This window comes from Littorina saxatilis, linkage group LG12 (assembly GCF_037325665.1).
Source record: "Littorina saxatilis isolate snail1 linkage group LG12, US_GU_Lsax_2.0, whole genome shotgun sequence".
NCBI lineage: Eukaryota > Metazoa > Mollusca > Gastropoda > Littorinimorpha > Littorinidae > Littorina > Littorina saxatilis.
The window spans coordinates 5,417,003-5,440,814 of record NC_090256.1 but is presented as its reverse complement, the minus strand read 5'-3'; the positions used below and the strand labels follow the sequence as shown (position 1 = coordinate 5,440,814).

The 23,812-nt window shown below is 43.1% G+C and overlaps 1 protein-coding gene across 1 annotated transcript in view; it reads right to left on the bottom strand.

The window, feature by feature from the left end:
* Positions 1 to 23,812, bottom strand: part of LOC138981125 (transient receptor potential cation channel subfamily M member-like 2) — an 86,218-nt gene that overhangs the window by 36,684 nt on the left and 25,722 nt on the right. Inside the window, exons 7-13 of the mRNA XM_070353965.1 lie at positions 13,727 to 13,924; positions 11,284 to 11,464; positions 8,737 to 8,908; positions 7,628 to 7,775; positions 6,475 to 6,541; positions 6,242 to 6,358; positions 5,399 to 5,529 (exon numbers count right to left, since the gene is read on the bottom strand). Coding sequence (XP_070210066.1) covers positions 5,399 to 5,529; positions 6,242 to 6,358; positions 6,475 to 6,541; positions 7,628 to 7,775; positions 8,737 to 8,908; positions 11,284 to 11,464; positions 13,727 to 13,924 — 1,014 coding nt within the window. The remainder of the gene's footprint in view (positions 1 to 5,398; positions 5,530 to 6,241; positions 6,359 to 6,474; positions 6,542 to 7,627; positions 7,776 to 8,736; positions 8,909 to 11,283; positions 11,465 to 13,726; positions 13,925 to 23,812) is intronic.

The window sequence follows — 23,812 nt, the reverse complement described above, 5'->3', positions numbered from 1 at the left end:
TGCAGGTCTGCAAAAATTAATCATTTTAGTCCTGGTCTTAACTGCACTGCATGCGTCTTACCTTCTCCCTTATCAGGCTGTGTCTTCTTCTTCTTCTTCTTCTTCTTCTTCTTCTTCTTCTTCTTCTTCTTCTTCTTCTTCTTCTTCTTCTTCTTCTTCTTCTTCGTTCATGGGCTTAGACTCCCACGTTCACTCATGTTTTTAGTACGAGTGGATTTTTACGTGTATGACCGTTTTTACCCACCATTCAGGCAGCATACGCCGATTTCGGGGGATGCCTGCCATTGATTAATACATGATGGATGCAAAATTTTCCTCCGAAAACGGCGTATGGCTGCCTAAATGGCGGGCTAAAAAACGGTCATACACGTAAAATTCCACTCGTGCAAAAAACACGAGTGTACGTGGGAGTTTCCGCCCACGAACGCAGAAGAAGAAGAAGAAGATGCAAAATTTTCTTTCACATAAAAAATATTCAAAACAAAGCAAACATATAAACACAGAAGAAAATCATAAAAATTCACCTGCTCTCCTTTTTTTAGTTAAACCTCCTTTCTTACAACTTTGTCTGTCTCAGTTAAAGCTCTTAATTAAAGAAGATTTCATTTTCCTCTAAACCTGTTCTAACTCCCTCTAAAAACTGCAATATTGTCTAGACCGGGTCAAAGCAAGGCTGTAAAACGAACCTACAGCACTGCCCTGTAAACCAGTTCATGTGTACTAAAGTTCTATTTAAACAAAATTACAAATTTTAATAATAAATTTTAATTTGATTATATACTTACCCAACTCACATAAATGCAATTTACTTCAGTCTAGTGCTAGGACGCTGAATCGTCACCTTGGTAACAAGGGGAGGTAACCCTAAAAAAAGAGCGACCTTGACCCTTTAATATTATGAAGTCTCGCGTGACTTCCTGACCTTGCCGCCATCTTTGAATCATACAATCGAAAGCGAACAGCAAAAAACCCCTCTTTTTTTAGGAAACCACAAAAACCCTCAAAAGCGGGGCAGGTGGGAGGGTATTCCCTATGTGAGTTGGGTAAGTATATAATCAAATTAAAATTTATTATTAAAATTTATAATTAAATTACATTCTTATCCCAACTCACATAAATGCAGATTGCTAATGAAGGTGGAGGGAAACAAATTCCACTTACCTTAAATAGAAGGTAAGACTTGTCCAGCGACGACAACGGCTGGTAGAGAGTTACTGCTATCCTGTCGGGTGCTGGCCACATCACGCAGGTAGAAATTGATGAAGACATCCTGCGATCTCCAGTAGGCCGCGTCTAGGACCTCAGCCAGTCTGCCTGAGCGGAGGACCGCAAGCGAAGTAGACCAGGCCCTGGCCTCATGCGTTCTTGACGACGTCATAGGGAGGACAGAACGAACGTCCCCATCCTGTCTGTGCCACCATGCATACGCCTGTTTGATCAGCGTAGCGACCCATCTCGCCAAGGTGACCCTCGCCACGTCCTTACTCCTAACAGCGTTAATGGAGATAAAGAGCAACTTCTGATCTTTAGACCTAATGGGAGTGGTACGTGATAGATAGCTGGAAAGAGCCCGAACAGGACAGTTAGCCAGATCTGGGTCATTTGGAGCAAGAATCGTACTTAAAGGAGGAATTCGAATCACGGGGGATGCCAGACCAGGCTTTTGATTTTTGGCAAGGAATTCCGGCCTAAATCTCAAAACAACAGAACCATCGGATTCAAAAGAAACATCTTTAGCTAGGCCCGACAAAGCATGCACCTCGCTGCCTCTACGGGCAGAGGCTAACAGAACTAAAAACAAAGCCTTACGAGTCAAGTTCGCTAGGCTTGATGCAGATAAAGGCTCAAATTCTGAAGAAGCTAGGAACTTTAGAACCAAAAACAAATCCCACGAGGGAAGGGGAGACTTTGACTTCGCAGAATCTATAGCCGCCCCTTTAAGAACGCTAGCAATGACTCCCCCCAAGTTAATGCTATGCCCTAGCTGCTTCAAAGTCGAGGAGATAGCTGACCGTCTAACTCTGAGAGAGGAAGGAGACAAGCCTTGAGAAGCTAACCACGAGAGGTGGTTCGCCACCTGCATAGAACGGGGTGACAAAGGGTTAACTCCGTTCTCTGTACACCACTTTGTCCAGGCAGCCCAGTGCGAGGAATAAACAGAGCCGGTAGATTCCCTATGAGCCTTCTGGACAAGACTTAAAGTAGCGTCTGAGGCGCCGGAGCGACGCAGAGAGACCCGGACAGCTTCCAGGCGTGAAGCCGTAGAGATTGGGGGTTCTCGTGCGGAACTCCCGACCTTGGCTGCACCAGGAGCTCTCTTCTTCAAGGACAGAGAACGAATCAGACTCTGTAACTTGTCCACCCTTCTCTGTGAGGGGCGGACCAGCCAATCCACTGTGTTGAACGTCATGCCCAAATACGTAAACACCTGAGACGGCGTGAGCTCTGACTTCAGCAGATTGACCGAAAAACCCAGATCCATGGCTTGTTTTAGCACCAACTGAGTATGTGTCCCGCAAGACTCCAAGTTCTGATTGAGGATGAGCCAGTCGTCTAGGTAAGCGCGAAAGCGCACCCCCTTTTGTCTGACCAGCGCACAGAGCTGACGGACAACCATCGTAAAGATCCATGGGGCAAGAGACAAGCCGAAAGGAAGAGCTCTGAACTGAAAAACTTTCTTGCCCCATCGAAATCTCAGCCATTTCCTGTCTGCAGGATGGATAAGAATGTGGAAATAGGCGTCTGTTAAGTCTATCGACGTTACCCAATCGCCCGGCCTGAGAGCGTCTCGTACCGACGCTGGAGTCTCCATCCTGAACTTTACCACTCTTAGGTATTTGTTCAGAGGAGACAAATCCAAAACTGGGCGCCAGGCGCCCGAGGCTTTTGGCACCACAAAAATTCTGCCGTAAAAGCCCGGAGAAGTGTGATCCCTCACCTCCTCGATCGCTTGCTTCTCTAGCAACGATAAAACCTCCCCCTGAATGGCCTCCTGAGCCCCCTGTTTCTTGGGAAACTGAAAAGGAGGAAGAGTCCTGGTTAACGGGGCCTTGCCGTCTAGCCAGAGAAGCCGGAACCCCGAACGCACAATGCTCACTATCCACTGGCTGCTTACTGTCTGTAACCAACACAGCAGGGCCCTGGAGGGGCCGCCCGCCACCAAAGGGGTGGGGGCAGTGTGAGCGGTGGGTTCGGGGAGGCATCATTGGGGGGGGGGCTTGCGCCCCGACCCCCGTGAATTCCCGAAAGACGGACCCTTCTTCTGGTAAGGGGCACTGCCACCCCTGCCCCGAGATGAAGGACCCTGTCGCTGAGCCTTACCCCTGAAAGACGAAGCCGTCTGAGGCTTGCTCGAACCCTGGCTCTTCTTCTGCTGAGAAAAACCATGGTGAGCGATTTGGGCAATAGCCATATCCCTCGCGTCTTGTGTCTCCTTGCGTAGGGCGTCCAAGGATGGTTGACCCAGCAACGCACCCTCAACAAAAGGAGCAGACTTGAGAGACTCAATCGTGACCTTGTCTTGGATACGAGAACCCGTGAGAAAAGCCGATCTCCTTGCATGGACAGAATGCGCATAGAGGCGAGCTGACAGATTCATCTGTTCGGCCGACACCTTTGCCAGAGAGGCTAACAGAACCATGACATCCTTCTCAACCGCGTCATCACGAAATTTGAAAGGATCCAAAGACGACGTGATCGATCTCGACAGTGCTCTCTGCAGAGTCTCAGAAAGAGACGATAACTCGAGCAAACGTCTGCCAGTCTCCTCCAAAGACAAAAGAGAAGACTCCGTATACGGAACTACTCTATCTCTGCTGTATCCATCTTGCCAAAGGGCTGCAAGCTCCGGTGTAACCGGGAGAGTGGAACGAGGCAAGGCAAACGAGTCGATCAGATTGACCGTGTTATGCGGCAAAGTAAACCTCTTAGTCACGCCAGCAGGCAAAGCTGAGGTTAAACCCGAGGAAGCGAGGTAAGGCTGTGCTGAAACAGGAGCCTGACCGTGCGCTGAAAGCAGCGGTACCGGCTGAAACACACCGCCATGCTGAGTAGTAGCTAGAAGCTTAGAAAGTTCAAAGTCGAAAATACGAAGAGAATATCAAAAATGCTCACCCCAACCGCTTGTAAGGAGCAGAGGAACGTGCGAGTACCAAGGTGTGGGTCTGACACAAACCGCATCAGACAAAAAAACGGCTGGAAAGCCGGAGCGAAATCAGATACGTCCGTACCCACGGAACGCTGAAGAGAGTATGATTCAAAGATGGCGGCAAGGTCAGGAAGTCACGCGAGACTTCGTAATATTAAAGGGTCAAGGTCGCTCTTTTTTTAGGGTTACCTCCCCTTGTTACCAAGGTGACGATTCAGCGTCCTAGCACTAGACTGAAGTAAATTGCTTTTATGTGAGTTGGGATAAGAATGTAATTTAATTTCAGTTTACACGTTGACATGTCACCCCCTCTCTCTCTCATCGGGACTGCTCTAATCAGTCTCTTTTCCGCAGCTTTGCATGCAGGCATGAGATCATACAATTGTCAACACACACAAAAATCCTCAAAGCATGCCCATCCCCAGAAAATGTTAGATAAACAAGAAGAGCAAACGCTCGATCGAGTCACTTTCGCAGTTCTGAATATTATATGAGGCATCAGATGGACAGGAAGAAATTGCTATTCACAACACAATACAGATGTAAATAATTTGATGTAAAGAATAATCCTATAAAGTTTGAATCAAATCCGATGAATAGTTTCAGAAATATGATATTTCAATTTTTTTCCTTCAAGACATACCTGTGACCTTGAAAAAGGTCAAAGGTCACCAAAGCAGACGTCAAAGTGTAGAGGTCACTGGGAGTCACGTTCACATAAAATTTGAGCCCGGTCACTTTTATAGTTTCCGAGAAAAGCCCAACGTTAAGTTGTGTGTTGCCGAACAGAAAAGGCTAGTTATCTCCCTTGTTTTTCTGATAACGTTCGTAAAAGGCTACAGATGTAAATACTTTGATGTAAAGAATAATCCTACAAAGTTTCAATCACATCCGATGAACTTTGTCAAAGATATAAAATGTCTAATTTTTCCTTTGACGCTGACCTGTGACCTTGAAAAAGGTCAAAGGTCAACGAAACCATCGTTAAAGTGTAGAGGTCATTGGAGGTCACGACTAAACAAAATATGAGCCCGATCGCTTTGATAGTTTCCGAGAAAAGTCCAACGTTAAGGTGGTGTCTACGGACGGCCGGCCGGACAGACTAACACTGACCGATTACATAGAGTCACTTTTTCTCAAGTGACTCAAAAAGCATTCAAAATTATGCATTCCAATGATCTTTAGAACTGTGAAAACAAAAATCTCTTGCCTGGCATAGAATTTTAAACAGACAGAATTGGGTAAACTCACAACATTGTAGAGGTGCTCCAGTCTGGGAACGGTGAGGTAATCTTTCATGGACACGCCCTGATTCAGCAGAAGTCGCACAAAACTCATCTTGTCCTCAAGAAGCGCTTTGGTCATAATGCCGTTCAGCTCTCCTGTACAATTTTAACAGTCAATGTCATGGTCAACCTTGGGAGGAGGGAGGGTCAACTAGGGTGAGGTTTGATGAGGAAACAGGATAAGCAACATGTGTGTGTGTGTGTGTGTGTGTGAGTGTGTGTGTGTGTGTGTGCGTGCGTGCATGCGTGTGTGTGTGTTTCAAAATCTGTGTGTGTCTGTGTGTGCATCTCTGTGTTTGTGGCTGGCTTTGTCAGTGTTTCTGTTAGTACAGCAAGTCTGTATACATGTGTGTCTGCTTGCCTATTTTTCAGACATGAGGTAGTAAAATGCAACAGCACAAAGTTGTTGATGACAACACAACCACCTTTCAAACAAAATGCCAGTGCAATCAGTAGTAATGTACATGTATGTATTGGTTTTTATGTACAACCGTATATTTCCTGCGATATATTGTATGTTATGATATTTTGCAATGATGTTTAGCCATAGTTCGTTATACGCGTAGGTGTGCGAGAATATGTAAGCGCAGTGCTTTAAAGATGTCCATGTTATATAGTGCTATATGTTTTATGTAAAATCAATGTCTTGTTTGTATTATTGTTATGTACCACCCCTGAATTTCTCTATGAGATAATAAAGTATTCTTATTCTTAAATCTGGTGACAGTCAAAATAACAACAATAACAACAACCATATGGAAAATGTATCATTGCATTTCTAGATGAAAATTCCACAGTAGGAATTCACCTTCTTCCCAGTTGACGTCTTCACGGAAGATCTCTGATTGGGCGATGTCTGCCCGGTTCCATGTTAGAGCAAGTTCCAGCTGGCTCAGACGATTCTTGGCTCCTGAGCTTGTCTCAGCTGAAAACAGTACAAAAAACACAATCTCTAAGTAATGATCGCTTCTGCTGAGCTAAGGGTTATAGCTTTTCATTGGAGGATGCAAGTGATGGATTGCTCAGATTTGTAGGTCTTACCTTTTGTCAAGACAGAGAGAATGGCAACATCAAGGTCCTCTTCTCTCCTGAGGTCGAAAAATACCATCTGTTGAAGACAGGACAAAAATGACAGTTTACAGTCGGACTTGTATAACTTCAATTTTACACAGAACATTTTTAAAGATAGCTCAGGGCGGCCAGGAAAGGTCAGTAAATAGTCAATGTTATGTGAACGCAATGCAGAACAAGTTGCAGCCCACATCCTGCACGACTGCAGGAATCTCCAGCCCCTGAGGAGAGAGATTTAGACCAGGCCGACGACCCTCCACGAGAAGCTGCATGGACCTGTGGAGGCTCTACATAAGACCACCAGCTTCATGTCCAGAGCTGGACTCCAAGTGTAAAGGCGATCGACAAGAAGAAGAGATGTGAACGCAATTCCTCTCGTACATTTTTTGTATTATGTTCGTGCTTATTACCACAGACAAATGATAGAGACTGAATCTAACAAGGATGATTCTGCTTTGTAAATCAAGTGAAAGCATTAATCTGACACCTTGTGCCAAGTTTGAGCCTTTGGCTAAAGTCAGTGCAGCACATTTGTCGCTCTCCGTGCACTCATATGTAAGTGCACAAAACCTTTTATTTACACCTGAAGGAAAAGCCAGTACATCAAACAGGAGTGAGTCTGGTGAAAGACAAGGCCAAAAAAAAAATAGGTCTGTTTACGGTAACATAGGCCCCAAAAAATAGGGTCGGTAGGTCGGGATTTTTTTTCTTTTTTCTTTCTCCAAAAAACCATATTTTTACGTTATTTTGCAAAAAAACCAAATTTTTTTTTTCTTTTTTTTTTCTTCCCCCAAATGCCAAAAAAAAGTCTAGGGTCGCGCGAAAAAAATAGGGTCGATCGGGTTACCGTAAAAATTTTTTTTGGCCCAATATATATATCGCCCTGTAAAAAAAACACACTTTGCCAAACACAAAGGTTTTCAAGAGCATATATCTGAACAAAACAGCAGTCAGACCCGATCTACACACAGCTCTCTAAAACCCACAGTTGTTGTCTCGCAGCCATTCAACATTGAAGGTATGCATTATGTCGGAGCACAAGGCAGACAACCTATGCAGGGCAGCTGCTGTGAAAAGGGGGGCCACTGCATCATCCTGTCATACAATGATTTTTGTCACTTACCAGGTTATCTCTCTTCATGCACTCAAAGATTTTTATCATGACTTTCTTGAGCTCTGCTTCGGCCTTGTCACCCCAGTTTTTGCTGTAAGCAGTTGCCACACGGTCCTCAAGTGTTTTTCTCTGCCGCTCGTTCATTGTGTGCTCTCCACTTGTAACACAAACCGGTGTACAGAGATTAAAACAGAGATGCATTGAGATTAAAACAGAGATGCATTGAGATTAAAACAGAGATGCATTGAGATTAAAAACAACCAGAAGGTAGGAAATGTGGGTACAATTTATTTTGATGACCTCCATCACATAGGATACCAGCAACATGTAACAAGAGGCGAAGCCATCAAGGCTCACGTAAGAAATCGACAAACAGTAACACACACACACACACACACACACACACACACACACACACACACACACACACACACACACACAGAAAGAGCATAGGTGAAACTGTGCAAGAAAGCGAGACACTAGATCTAGATCTGTCTGTCTGCATGTAGCCTACTTACAGGGACACGACTGCCAACTAGTCTCGGCCCGCTCAAAATAATAATGACCGAGACTTTCAGTACTTCCTTCGCGTGACGTCTAACCCTCTTACGTCATAATGTGACGTCAATGTAATGTGACGTCTTCAAATGTTAGAGTTTCTACCACAGACATACACACGCACGCACGCACGCACATACGCACATACACACGCACGCACAGACAGACAAAGTTACGATCGCATAGGCTACACTTACGTGAGCTAAAAACCATACAAACACAAGTGCACACACACACAGACCTCTTGATTATTTGAATCATGAACAAGTATGATGGAAGATTTTTCCTCTGTACCCAAATAACCAAAAGCTCCAGCACAGAATCCTACATCGTCTATACAAATCCTGATCAAAGGGGAGCATGGAAAACAAAACGTCAAACAATACACTAGCTGTAGAAAGCTTGGATGTAGAATTAGGTGGTATATTTTAGGTCCAGTAAGAATATCCAAATGGATTGAACTTATAGTCACACATTTTCTTCAGACCTGATTTCCTCAGAGTTTGGATGTCTTAAAGAGGGGTTCAACAGTAACACCCAAACCATAATGGCAAGCATACTTTCTGTCTTTGAAGGTGAACTTGTGCGCATAGGTGAGCAAGTCGGCAGCTCTGCCTGTGCCTGTACAGACCACCACAGGAATGCCTTCCTTCAGCGACTGGCATGCATCCTGAATGGCATCTGGGCCCCCCTCTACAACCATCATCACAACTGGAATGCCATAGCCATTCTCTGGAAGAAGAAACAAGAAAGAAAAGGCAAGTCACACTGGTGGAATGATAGGCTGAAGGTAACATTAATTATGTGAGAACCTTTCAAAGCAGAGCAAGGGATATTATCCTTCTTTACAAATACATTGAGATTTGTATGGCTCACAGAATGTAACAAATAGCAGAAACAATAAGCGCCTTAGGAATGATACGCTGAACATACCATTATATGAGAACCTTTGAAAGCAGAGCAAGGGATATTTTTCTTCCTTACAAATAGTGAGATGTGCATGGCTCACAGAATTTATCAAATAACAGCAACAATTAACAAGCGCCTTAGGGTCATATAGTTGTGTGATGTAGTATGTAACACTTACACATTAACATGCTTCCATTTGAAACTTCGAGGTCATCGTCGGGCTTCAATTAGACTTTGGGAGGGCGTCAATCCACGATGAAGACCGAGAAGTTTTAAATGGAAGCATGTTAATGTTATTGTAATTCAATCTGACGACGATCTCTTTCCTGCTTTCATGCGATGGTAAACAGACAGAATTGGTTCTGTTCTGTTCACACACTACTTTCAGTCCACCTACCTGCAAGGGTCAAGTACCAAGAAATATGTTTTTGTATTCCTATCTTATCACTCTGCTCCTGTTTTGTTTTCTTTCACATACATTTTCCCTTCTTTTTTGACGGGTTTCTGGACAGCAAACTCTAAAACAAATTCTTTTCATCACAAAAGCGATCTTTGGAATTGACTGACGTAGTCCGGAAGAATTCATGCATCAACGTATTCGATGTCATCACTTCGCATACCTTATGGTCTCGGTATTTCGTTGGCCTTCATATTTCCTACTTGTAAAATGACCCTCAAAGCTAACTGAGACTAGTTAAGGTTGTATCAATGCGCCTCGCCAGCAGGTGGTTAATGACTTTTTTAGCGAGTGGTTATCGACAATTAATGACCGGTAATTTTTAATGAGTTGGGGCATTCTGACCAATCACAGGATCTGTTTCATTAAAACGCCAACTTGATTGAATTACAATTAGGATTATCTGTTATGTTATCTTAAAGTTGCGCTACATCTTAATTTAAAATGTCCTCTGTAGATGCCACACAACAGCACTTAGATTCACAAGACACTGATCTGTAATGTAACAAAACAGACACCAAAATCCATGCAAACACAAACTGTGCATAAATCTTGCATTCCTTGTGAAGAAACACAAAGAACACTGTCTGAACAATTCCAGCAACATGATCACAGTGACAGACATAAGCCAAAACAGGACACAAAAATGCCCAGAAGCAATCTCCAAAACACAGGGAGGTATCATACCTCTTAGCAAGGACACAAGGGGAAATTCTCATAACCAGATTCACAAACATGATCGCATTGACAGATACCATTCAGCCCACCAACCCAACTCCATACCTAGCTAGACACCCTTCAGCCCACCAACCCAACTCCATACCTAGCTAGACACCCTTCAGCCCACCAACCCAACTCCATACCTAGCTAGACACCCTTCAGCCCACCAACCCAACTCTATACCTTGCTAGACACCCTTCAGCCCACCAACCCAACTCCATACCTAGCTAGACACCCTTCAGCCCACCAACCCAACTCCATACCTAGCTAGACACCCTTCAGCCCACCATCCCAACTCTATACCTAGCTAGACACCCTTCAGCCCACCAACCCAACTCCATACCTTGCTAGACACCCTTCAGCCCACCAACCCAACTCTATACCTAGCTAGACACCCTTCAGCCCACCATCCCAACTCTATACCTAGCTAGACACCCTTCAGCCCACCAACCCAACTCTATACCTAGCTAGACACCCTTCAGCCCACCAACCCAACTCTATACCTAGCTAGACACCCTTCAGCCCACCAACCCAACTCTATACCTAGCTAGACACCCTTCAGCCCACCAACCCAACTCTATACCTAGCTAGACACCCTTCAGCCCACCAACCCAACTCTATACCTAGCTAGACACCCTTCAGCCCACCAACCCAACTCTATACCTAGCTAGACACCCTTCAGCCCACCAACCCAACTATACCTAGCTAGACACCCTTCAGCCCACCAACCCAACTCCATACCTAGCTAGACACCCTTCAGCCCACCAACCCAACTCCATACCTAGCTAGACACCCTTCAGCCCACCAACCAAACTCCATACCTAGCTAGACACCCTTCAGCCCACTAACCCAACTCCATACCTAGCTAGACACCCTTCAGCCCACCAACCCAACTCCATACCTTGCTAGACACCCTTCAGCCCACCAACCAAACTCCATACCTAGCTAGACACCCTTCAGCCCACCAACCCAACTCCATACCTAGCTAGACACCCTTCAGCCCACCAACCCAACTCCATACCTTGCTTTGGAGTGCAGAGCTTTCTCTCGAAACGTGCTCTAAAGTCCGCCACACCACCATAACGATTACGCATTCCATCATCAATGAAAAGGAAGTGGGTGTGGTCAGGGTTGAGTGCCACTGGCTGACCGTGAAGGATCCTGTTGGACGTCCGGTAGTAGGCGAAGTTTGTCATTCTCCCCTGAATACAGAACAGTCAGCACTACATGTGAGAATCTAAGTGTTCTTAACTCTTACCAGTTCGGGGGTTTTAGGGCATATTTTACAGTGCTGTTGGTGCCTACTTGCCGAGTGGCTATCTGGGGTCATATTCTAAATGAAATATAGAAAGTTATATATCAAATGAAAGGAAAATGAATAAGCTTTTCATATTTGCAAAGAGAATTGTGCTATCTTTAAAGGTAAAAATTGTATGGGGGTGACAACATGATTTTTGTTGAAATTTGTACGCCCATTTTTTGGAACACGTGACAAACACAAAGAAGAAATTTTTTTTGTGTTCAGTTTATTTTAGATATGCTGCTAACTAGTCTGTTTGGGCATTCATTTTACATAACATAGCAAAGTTTTATAGAGTTTTGCTGATAAACAAAAAAGTTATTGTCACCTGAATACCCCCACCCAAATTTCAAAGTTGGACGTTTCATGCCTAAGGCCCCCCCAAAAAAAATATTCTGTTTACGGTATCCTGACTGACCCTATTTTTTCGCGCGACCCTAGACTTTTGTTTGGCATTTGGTAAAAAAAATTGAAAAAAAAAAAGAAAAAAAAATTTGAAAAAAAAAAATTTCAAAACAAAAAATTTGAGAAAAAAAAATTTGAAAAAAAAAGAAAAAAAAGGGGGCTTTGTTTTTTGGCAAAATAACTTAAAAATATGTTTTGGGGGAAATAAAAAAAAATTTAAAAAAAAGTCCCGACCTACCGACCCTATTTGTTTGGCCTATGTTACCGTTAAGACTTTTTTTTTGGTTTTGCCTAATAATGCATTTCTATAACTAACTTATAACAAAAACCCAGCTTGTTTCAGTCATAAAGTGTGTCTTAAATATGAGTTTATCCACTGTCCGACCCATCCAATGTAAAAAAAAAAATAAAAAAAAATTATAATTAGATAATTGGTCAGTGGAAAACTACAGGGGGGGCATCGTAAGCTTGCTTACGATGGGCAAGGGAGCGAACTGGTAAGAGTTAATGTGTACAACATATGCAACAAAAGTGAGAGTTACGCGGAACCAATCTCCCGGCATCTGAAAGAATTACAAGCATTGAAATAAACAAGCAACTTTAAAAAAAAGGCTGATCAAAAATAAAACAAGTCGCGTAAACCGAAAATACAATATTTAGTCAAGTAGCTGCCATTTTTCAGCAAGACCGTATACTCGTAGCATCGTCAGTCCACCGCTCATGGCAAAGGCAGTGAAATTGACAAGAAGAGCGGGGTAGTAGTTGCGCTAAGAAGGATAGCACGCTTTTCTGTACCTCTCTTTGTTTTAACTTTCTGAGCGTGTTTTTAATCCAAACATATCATATCTATATGTTTTTGGAATCAGGAACCGACAAGGAATAAGATGAAAGTGTTTTTAAATTGATTTGGACAATTTAATTTTGATAATAATTTTTATATATTTAATTTTCAGAGCTTGTTTTTAATCCGAATATAACATATTTATATGTTTTTGGAATCAGCAAATGATGGAGAATAAGATAAACGTAAATTTGGATCGTTTTATAAATTTTTATTTTTTTTTACAATTTTCCGATTTTTAATGACCAAAGTCATTAATTAATTTTTAAGCCACCAAGCTGAAATGCAATACCAAACCCCGGGCTTCGTCGAAGATTACTTGACCAAAATTTGAACCAATTTGGTTGAAAAATGAGGGCGTGACAGTGCCGCCTCAACTTTCACGAAAAGCCGGATATGACGTCATCAAAGACATTTATCAAAAAAATGAAAAAAACGTTCGGGGATTTCATACCCAGGAACTCTCATGTCAAATTTCATAAAGATTGGTCCAGTAGTTTAGTCTGAATCGCTCTACACACACACACACACACACACACACACACGCACGCACGCACGCACGCACATACACCACGACCCTCGTTTCGATTCCCCCTCGATGTTAAAATATTTAGTCAAAACTTGACTAAATAAAAAAAGTGAGCAAAGTTAGCTTTAACTCTCATAAATGCGAGCATTTTAGTTTTAACTTCTAAACATTTCACGATTTTGCACTTTTCAGTAAGTTGCTTGTAATAGGCTTTTACAAAAGGAGAACACCGAGCTGGCAAATACACACACACACACACACATTCTCTCTCTCAACAAATGCAATACACTATTATACAGCTAAGCAACATAGCCCCAAGTCCCCTACCCCTAACTACCCAAACCTTCAGGAAAACTTCTTAAACAAAAGATATATTCCATATAACTCACCCTCCTGTTCCTTGCCTCCAGGAAGCGCCTGTTGTACACGTAGCCCCAAGGCGCGATGGCGATGCAGCGCAGCACATGCCTCATGCGATCATTGTCCCACAAAAAGGCCTGTCCTTCATGCACGGCTTGCCCAACTGACTTCATCACCCCCATGTTGAAACCAGACGTGATCAACCAAGCGTTGGTTGTCTTGGCAGCCTGTAGAAAAAAGATGAAAAAAAGATCCATTGATTAGAAAATAAAAAAATGACCATTGAATAGCCAAGAGGGAAAATAAGGAGAGGCCATCCCTTCCACTCCCCCGACCCAATGCGTTCACACTGCAGCTCTACCTGTTCACAATATGTTAAGGCCAAAAAAAAAAATAGGTCTGTTTACGGTAACCCGACCGACCCTATTTTTTTCGCGCGACCCTGGACTTTTTTTTGGCATTTGGGGGAGAAAAAAAAAAAAAAAAATCTTTTGGTTTTTTTTGCAAAATAACGTACAAATATGGTTTTGGGGAAAAAAAAATAAAAAATAACAAAAATCCCGACCTACCGACCCTATTTTTTTGGCCTATGTTACCGTAAACAGAACTTTTTTTTTTTTTGGCCTAAAGCTGATTTCACTGCTGGTCAGTTATACCATGAGTGTTCTATCTTTGAGTAGCATAATATTTTTCAGCTCAAAGGTTTAGGTGCTTTTGTGCTTTTGTGTGTGCGTAAAGTTGTCTGTCTCAATATCAGCAAGAGAAAGACCATTGGTGTTTACTGAAAAGACAACAAAGAATCTCCTCCATTTAGCACATCCGGAGCCTCAGAATATTTTATGGATTTTCAGATACCATAGGAATTCACAAGTTACTGTCTTTCAGATTTAACACACACACACACACACACACCACACACACGCACACACACACCACACACACACACACACACACACAAACACACACGCACACATACACACACACACACACACACACACACACACACAACACACACACACACACAACACACACACAACACACACACACACACACACACACACACACACACGCACACACACACACGCACACACACACACACACCACACACACACCACACACCACACACACCACACACACACGCACGCACCACACACACACACACACACACACCACATACACACATACACACACCACACACACACATAGGTGGTTTTACAGTCATTTGGGGTCGGCTGTGTATCAAAATGCCATCTTGCTCAAAACACAGGCATTTGGGGTCTCTTTTGTTTTAAGTGTTAGAAAGTTTCTTAAAACTTCAATGAGCGTTAAATGCCATTTTAAAGTGTGAAAACTCATTTCAGGAGGTTATTACATAAAATGCAACCTCCAGCGTGATTTTTAGAAAAACAGACATTTGGGGACGATGTTTGCTGTACAGCAGTGAAATGGGGACGTATGTGTACACAAAGTGCAGAGCTAGAATTATGTTATCGGTGCTATGAATGTTTTAGGTGTTAGAAAGTTTGTTAAAACTTCAATGAGCGTTAAATGCCATTCTAAAGTGTCAAAACTCATTTCAGGAGGTTATTACATAAAATGCAACCTCCAGCGTGATTTTTTAGAAACAAACAGGTATTTGGGGACGATGTTTGCTGTACAGCAGTGAAATGGGGACGTCCAAAAGTGCAGAGCTCCCGCAGAGCTATATGAATGGTTTCATCACATACATGGCGCTAGGCGACATATGTTGTGAAAAATTTTACAAATCACGTTTTTGCGCCCGATATTTTCTTGTCGTCTCCAAAGTCAAGGGACAAACACGAAATTCCTTGACTTTTGGGGTAGCGCGACTCTGTTAATTTTAAGAATTAAAAAAAAAAAATAATTCATTACTAGGATGTCCCATCGTTGGGAAATTCTGGTCGCTTCCTCCGAGTGGAAAGCTAGCAGTGACAGAGTCGCACTACCCCAAGTCAAGGGATCTATTAGTCCTGTTTCGCCGTTATCCCAATTCGCCCCCATCCCATTTTGGCGACATTTCTCAGGCCAAGTGTCATTTTACCACCATATCATGTACCATTAGCTCCACATCCCATTTTGGCGCAATCCCGTTTCGCCGTTAGCCCGTTTCGCCGTTAGCCCATTTTGCCCCCATCCCATTTTTGCGACATTTTACAGGCCAAGTGTCATTTTACCACCATGTCATGTACCATTAGCTCCACGTCCCAATTTGGCGCAATCCCGTTTGGCCGTTATCCCATTTTGCCCCCATCCCATTTTTGCGACATTTCATAGGCCATGTGTCATTTTACATGCCATTCTAAAGTGTCAAAACTCATTTCAGGAGGTTATTACATAAAATGCAACCTCCAGCGTGATTTTTTAGAAACAAACAGGTATTTGGGGACGATGTTTGCTGTACAGCAGTGAAATGGGGACGTCCAAAAGTGCAGAGCTCCCGCAGAGCTATATGAATGGTTTCATCACATACATGGCGCTAGGCGACATATGTTGTGAAAAATTTTACAAATCACGTTTTTGCGCCCGATATTTTCTTGTCATCTCCAAAGTCAAGGGACAAACACGAAATTCCTTGACTTTTGGGGTAGCGCGACTCTGTTAATTTTAGGAATTAAAAAAAAAAAAAAATTCATTACTAGGATGTCCCATCGTTGGGAAATTCTGGTCGCTTCCTCCGAGTGGAAAGCTAGCAGTGACAGAGTCGCACTACCCCAAGTCAAGGGATCTATTAGTCCTGTTTCGCCGTTATCCCAATTCGCCCCCATCCCATTTTGGCGACATTTCTCAGGCCAAGTGTCATTTTACCACCATATCATGTACCATTAGCTCCACATCCCATTTTGGCGCAATCCCGTTTCGCCATTAACCCATTTCGCCCCCATCCCATTTTTTGCAACATTTTACAGGCCAAGTGTCATTTTACCACCATGTCATGTACCATTAGCTCCACGTCCCATTTTGGCGCAATCCCGTTTGGCCGTTATCCCATTTTGCCCCCATCCCATTTTTGCGACATTTCATTTAATTTTACATGCCATTCTAAAGTGTCAAAACTCATTGCAGGAGGTTATTACATAAAATGCAACCTCCAGCGTGATTGTTTAGAAACAAACAGGTATTTGGGGACGATGTTTGCTGTACAGCAGTGAAATGGGGACGTCCAAAAGTGCAGAGCTCCCGCAGAGCTATATGAATGGTTTCATCACATACATGGCGCTAGGCGACATATGTTGTGAAAAATTTTACAAATCACGTTTGTGCGCCCGATATTTTCTTGTCATCTCCAAAGTCAAGGGACAAACACGAAATTCCTTGACTTTTGGGGTAGCGCGACTCTGTTAATTTTAAGAATTAAAAACAAAAAAAATTCATTACTAGGATGTCCCATCGTTGGGAAATTCCGGTCGCTTCCTCCGAGTGGAAAGCTAGCAGTGACAGAGTCGTACTACCCCAAGTCAAGGGATCTATTAGTCCTGTTTCGCCGTTATCCCAATTCGCCCCCATCCCATTTTGGCGACATTTCTCAGGCCAAGTGTCATTTTACCACCATATCATGTACCAATAGCCCCACATCCCATTTTGGCGCAATCCCGTTTCGCCGTTAGCCCATTTCGCCCCCATCCCATTTTTGCGACATTTTACAGGCCAAGTGTCATTTTACCACCATGTCATGTACCATTAACTCCACTTCCCATTTTGGCGCAATCCCGTTTGGCCGTTATCCCATTTTGCCCCCATCCCATTTTTGCGACATTTCATAGGCCATGTGTCATTTTACCACCGTGTCAAACCACTAGCGCCACATTCCATTTTGTCGCCATGCCGTTTTGCCGTCATCCCATTTTGCCGCCATCTCTATTTCGCGACATTTTGGATTGTGGCAAAAATGGAATTTGGCGTAAACGGAATGTCTTCCTAGTTGAATAACGCAGTATAGTAGTATAGTGAGGCTTGGCAAGAAGAATAAATAAAAAATGTGATGGCGGCCAAATGGGATGGTGTCAAAATGGGATGACGTGCTATTGTTATGACACGGTAGTAAAATGACGCTTGGCTTGTGAAATGTCGCGACAATGGGATGGGGGATAAATGGAATACGGTGAAACGGCATGGCGGTTAAATGGGATATGGTGTCAAAATGGGATGTCGCGCTATTGTTATGACATGTTAGTAAAATGCCCTGTCACGTAGTCTCAATCTAAATTGGAAATCCATAGCATCATCATTATAATCATCCTCATCTCATTAATCATCCAAAATTATAAATTTTATAAAATGACGCTTGGCTTGTGAAATGTCGCGAAAATGGGATGGGGAAAAAAATGGGACGGCGGCAAAATGGGATTGCACCAAAATGGGATGTGGATCAGCCACTAGATTTCCAATTTTAAAGTCTTAGGTATGACCCGGTGTGACGTTTTCATCTTTCGCCGTGTTGATATTTCGATTTTCGGCCTCGTTGATCTAGTAAAACTCTACACTGAACAAAAAAAACACCCTTCGATAGTACTGATGAGCGACCTTGTGTACCTTACATTCATGGGGCCAAATTTGTCCAACCAATTATTTTATTTAACTTAGAAATTTGATTCATCCTAAAATGTTTCCCTTCTTACTCAAGGGACGTAACCACTCGGTACACGTTTTCGAAGAATTCGATTTTGGGAGTGAAATCTATTTAATTTCACAACCAATTTTTTTCACATGCAAGAAACTGACATGCTTTTCGTCCATAAATAATTTCTCTTCTTAATTTTACCAGGAAACAACATTTCGGTCTCGAGTAAATATCGAGGGGGAAATATGTACACAGGCGAAAGATGAAATCGTGACACCGGCCGAGGTTCGAACCCACGACCTCCCGATCACGGGGCGGACGCCTTACCACTAGGCTAATCGTGCCGGTTTACCCTTGAGTGACAGACGGACAGACAAAAGAATATACAGACAGACCGTAATTAACACAAACACACACACTCAGCAGAGCAAAGCGGTATAACACACAAACTCAGCAGAGCAAGGCAGTATTACACACACAGACTCTGCAGAGCAACTAAGTCGGTGACACACAGACACAGGTATTTGGGGACGATGTTTGCTGTACAGCAGTGAAATGGGGACGTCCAAAAACCGATAGCTCTGCGCTGTGCTATGAATGGTTTCATCAGTTACATAGGCGACATAAGAGTATTTCCAATCCAGTCAGTAGCTAGCATTCACGACCCTGACAACGGATGGTTTGAGTCTGATTTATGAGAATGAGAATGAGGGAGAGAGAATTGTATTAAATTGAATTGAATTAAATTGAATTGAATTTATCTTTCTCTTAACACTGTAACAGAACAAGAAATGCTAAAATGGTTTTTTTCATCCCGCCCTCGCCCATTGAGTTGAAATAGAAGTTAACCACATTATGTTTAAAAATGTTCCCAGTGCTTTATGTACAATAATGTTTCAATACAATCATAGTGTATTAACATTTTACCAGTATCAGCTGCAAAATAGAAGTAGTGCTTTACAAGTTTCGAAAGAGAAACAGCATGTAATGATACGTAAATGGTGTACAGCAGTGAATTGGGGACTGTTTCCCAAACAGCAGTCAGATGGGGTCTGGTTGTTGTACAGCAGTCATTTGGAGGCACAAGCTAAAACTGCTTCAGAGATGTGTGTTTTTCATTGGCTTTGATCTCCGCTGAAAGGGAGAGAGTCAGAAAGAGCGACAGAGACAGATTGACAGAGACAACAAAGCAGAGGTTGAGGACACCCCCTTACCCTTGAGTGACAGACGGACAGACAAAAGAATATACAGACAGACAGACCGTAATTAACACAAACACACTCAGCAGAGCAAAGCGGTATAACACAAACTCTGCAGCAAGGCAGTATTACACACACACACACTCTGCAGAGCAACTAAGTCGGTGACACACAGACACAGGTATTTGGGGACGATGTTTGCTGTACAGCAGTGAAATGGGGACGTCCAAAGGCCATATCAGGGCGGTGCTGCTTTGACATATAACGTGCGCCACACACAAGACAGAAGTCGCAGCACAGGCTTCATGTCTTACCCAGTCACATTATTCTGACACCGGACCAACCAGTCCTAGCACTAACCCCATAATGCCAGACGCCAGGCGAAGCAGCCACTAGATTGCCAATTTTAAAGTCTTAGGTATGACCTGGCCCGGGTTCGAACCCACGACCTCCCGATCACGGGGCGGACGCCTTACCACTAGGCCAACCGTGCCGCTGCGCTGTGAATGGTTTCATCAGTTACATGGCGCTAGGCGACATAAGAGTATCTCCAATCCAGTCAGTAGCATTTACGACCTTGACAACGGATGGTTTGAGTTTGTTTGTTTGTTTGCTTAACGCCCAGCCGACCACGAAGGGCCATATCAGGGCGGTGCTGCTTTGACATATAACGTGCGCCACACACAAGACAGAAGTCGCAGCACAGGCTTCATGTCTCACCCAGTCACATTATTCTGACACCGGACCAACCAGTCCTAGCACTAACCCCATAATGCCAGACGCCAGGCGGAGCAGCCACTAGATTGCCAATTTTAAAGTCTTAGGTATGACCCGGCCGGGTTTCGAACCCACGACCTCCCGATCACGGGGCGGACGCCTTACCACTAGGCCACCGTGCCGGTATGGTTTGAGTCTTATTTATGAGAACGAGAATGAGGGAGAGATGATTGTATTGAATTGAATTGAATTAAATTGAATTGAATTGATCTTTATCTTAACACTGTAACAGAATAGGAAATGCTAAACTACTTTTTTTTTCATCCCGCCCTCGCTCATTGAGGTGAAATAGAAGTTAACCACATTATGTTTGAAAATGTTTCCAGTGCATTATGTACAATAATGTTTTAATACAATCATAGAGTATTAACGTTTTACCAGTATCAGCTGCAAAATATGGTAGTAGTGCTTAACAAGTTTTGCAAGAGAAGCAGCATGTAATGATACGTAAATGTGATACAACAGCGATCAAAGTTCAAGTCTGAAGGTAGGCTCTGAGAAGTGTAACCAGTGCATGCAAATCCTTGGCGATATGATTTATCTCAATAAGGTACAGTGTTCGTCGCACATCCGCAGGCTCCTCAATAAATGCCAGTCGTTCTGATTCATCATAACTCATGTCTGCTTTGTCCCTGAATAACGTCCAGTACAATGTTTCAGCTTTGGTACAATCGTAGGTGAACATGAAGTCATCTGATTTTGCAAGCAGCTGTTTGGATGAAGCATTGTACACCATTCTAATCACTTTCTTTCGTGTTCTGGGGTTCGTAGTAATTTCTAAAGCAAGTGCTTTTACTTCCCCTAGACTGTACTCCCTTTCCAAAGCATTCTTTTCAGCTTTAGTCAACTGCTTTTCCACTGGTTCCTCTGTATCACTCTCTGACGTAAAATATCTGTCCTTGTCACTGTCAGTGGCCACGCATGTGGAGTCAACGGATTGCTGCAAGGCAGGTTCCGTCAGCTTGGATGGAATGTGGCTCCGTGATTCACGTGCTTCAATGTTCACAACACAGCTTGCCTCGCTGTCAATGCGTTCGCCGGCGTGTAGTCTCATTTTCTGTTTGTGCCTAACGTCGGGAACTTTGTCGTACGTGTTTGTGTGAATTATGCCTGATGTTGTGCTGGCATGATTTCGCAGATGATCGATCAGCTGTATCAACAGAAGAAACGCATACCTCTTTGCTGTTAAATTGTTGGGATCATTGTCTGTCACGTCTGAGCTGCGAAGGGGTTTTGTTTACGTTGCGTTGACTAGCTCGGCAAATGGCGGCCTGTTGGTTCTCTGTGCTGAGCAGTTGAAGTGTGACTGTGGCTCCTTCTCCTTCTCCGGTGACTTTCCAGTACTTGACATAGTGGTCAGCTGGCAGGCCTGTCAAGGTAGCTTCCACAGCAGTTGGTAGTCCAACGACAGGCATTTTCTTCACTTGTTCAAGTAAATTGCTGGAGCGAAAAATGTGTGTTGCCGGAGGGACAGATAGAGAGAGAGAGAGAGAGAGAGAGAGAGAGAGAGAGAGAGAGAGACAATGACAATTCTTTATTTAACGAGGGTAGTAGATTAAGCAGTGGTCTGCTTTTTTACATCCAGCCCTCGCCCTAAAGAGGGACTAACTAAAAAAATGAAATAAAAAATACAAGATAAAAATTAGAAAATAGATAACTAAAATTCTACATTTTAACAGATAACTAAAGTGAAAACACATTATACATATGTACACAAAATGCATTGCATTGAGGTAAATTGCGAGTTGATTGATGTGAATTAAGTGGTATAGTGCAGCTTGCACTTTCTCAACATCATGCTCTAATCCATACATTACATTTTAAAGAAAATCAATCAAACAAGCAAGACATTGCCAAGATCATCACACATCTAAATACATGTAGTGGTTGGTTTGTAAGTCCCTTCATTCGAAAAGGGTTTGTGTACATTATACCAATAAAGAGGAGAGGGGCATGTTTAATACAAAAATTGTATTTGTAATTGTAGAGAGAGAGAGAGAGAGTGAGAGTTGGGGTAATTAAATAAGAGAGAAAGACAGAGACAGAGTGAGAGAGACGGACAAACAGACGGACAGACATACGGACAGACAGTAACCTGCGAGAGAAAGGAAGACAGACAGATAGGCACACAGTCAAAAACCGAAAAAAAATCATAGAAAGAGATAGAGATAAAAGACACAATTGCAACAGCTCTGCAGATTTCTTTCCTACGTGTTTGTTTAAAACAAATCTGACAGAGAAAGGAGAACAAAACAGAGAGAGAGTAGGAAAGAGAAAGTGTGTAAGAGAGAGAGAGAGAGAGAGAGAGAGAGAGAGAGAGAGAGAGAGAGAGAGAGAGAGAGAGAGAGAGAGGGGGGGGGCGAGAGAGAGAACGGGAGAGAGAGATGACGATGATGATTTAACGTTGTTATACAATGAATAGGGTTAGAGGCTATCACGCAGCAAACTCTCCAAGAGAGGGAAATAAAGAGATATATCATCATCATCATCATCATCATCATCATCATCATCATCATCATCATCATCATCATCATCGACATCGGCATCGGTATTGGGATCGGCATCGTCACCTACATGTGTCTTTTCATGTTTTTTTGTTTGTCGGCTTGTCTAGTCTGTCTGTCTCTGTCTCAGTCTCTGTGTCTGTCTGTCTGTCTGTCTGTCTGTCACGGGCTTGGGGTCTCTGTTTAATTTCGTCTGTTTTCCGTTGTTGCATCTTATTTGCATAACCATCTTCGATAATCATTTGGTCGAAATTTGCCAGGAATAAACCATCATTTGTAATATGCTGACTGTAAGAGAGAGAGAGAGAGAGAGAGAGAGAGAGAGAGAGAGAGAGAGAGAGAGAGATGAAGAGAGCGAAAAAGAGAGAGAGATGGCGAGAGAGAGATGGGGAGAGAGAGAAGGGGAGAGAGAGAGAGAGAGAGAGAGAGATAAAGAGAGCGAAAAAGAGAGAGAGATGGCGAGAGAGAGATGGGGAGAGAGAGAAGGGGAGAGAGAGAGAGAGAGAGAGAGAGAGAGAGACAGACAGACAGACAAACAAACAAACAGACAGACACACAGACACACAGACACGCAGACAGACACCAAAGGTTGAGAATAGAGAGAAAACAAGAAAAGTGTGAAGCAGCCGTGCATATTTCTTTTTTTGCATAATCCGTGAAAGTAACCTAAGAGAGAGAGAAGAACAGGCAGACAGGCAGGGATGTGTGTGTGTGTGTGTGTGTGTGTGTGTCTGTCTGTGTGTGTGTGTGTGTGTGTAGAGTGATTCAGACTAAACTACTGTACCGATCTTTGTGAAATTTGACAGGAGAGTTCCTGGGTATGATATCCCCGAACGTTTTTTTCATTTTTTTCATTTTCATTTTTTCATATCCGGTTTTTCGTGAAAGTTGAGGCGGCACTGTCACGCCCTCATTTTTCAACCAAATCGGTTGAAATTTTGGTCAAGTAATGTTCGACAAAGCCCGGACTTCGGTATTACATTTCAGCTTGGTGGCTTAAAAATTAATTAATGACTTTGGTCATTAAAAATCAGAAAAATGTAAAAAAACAAAAAA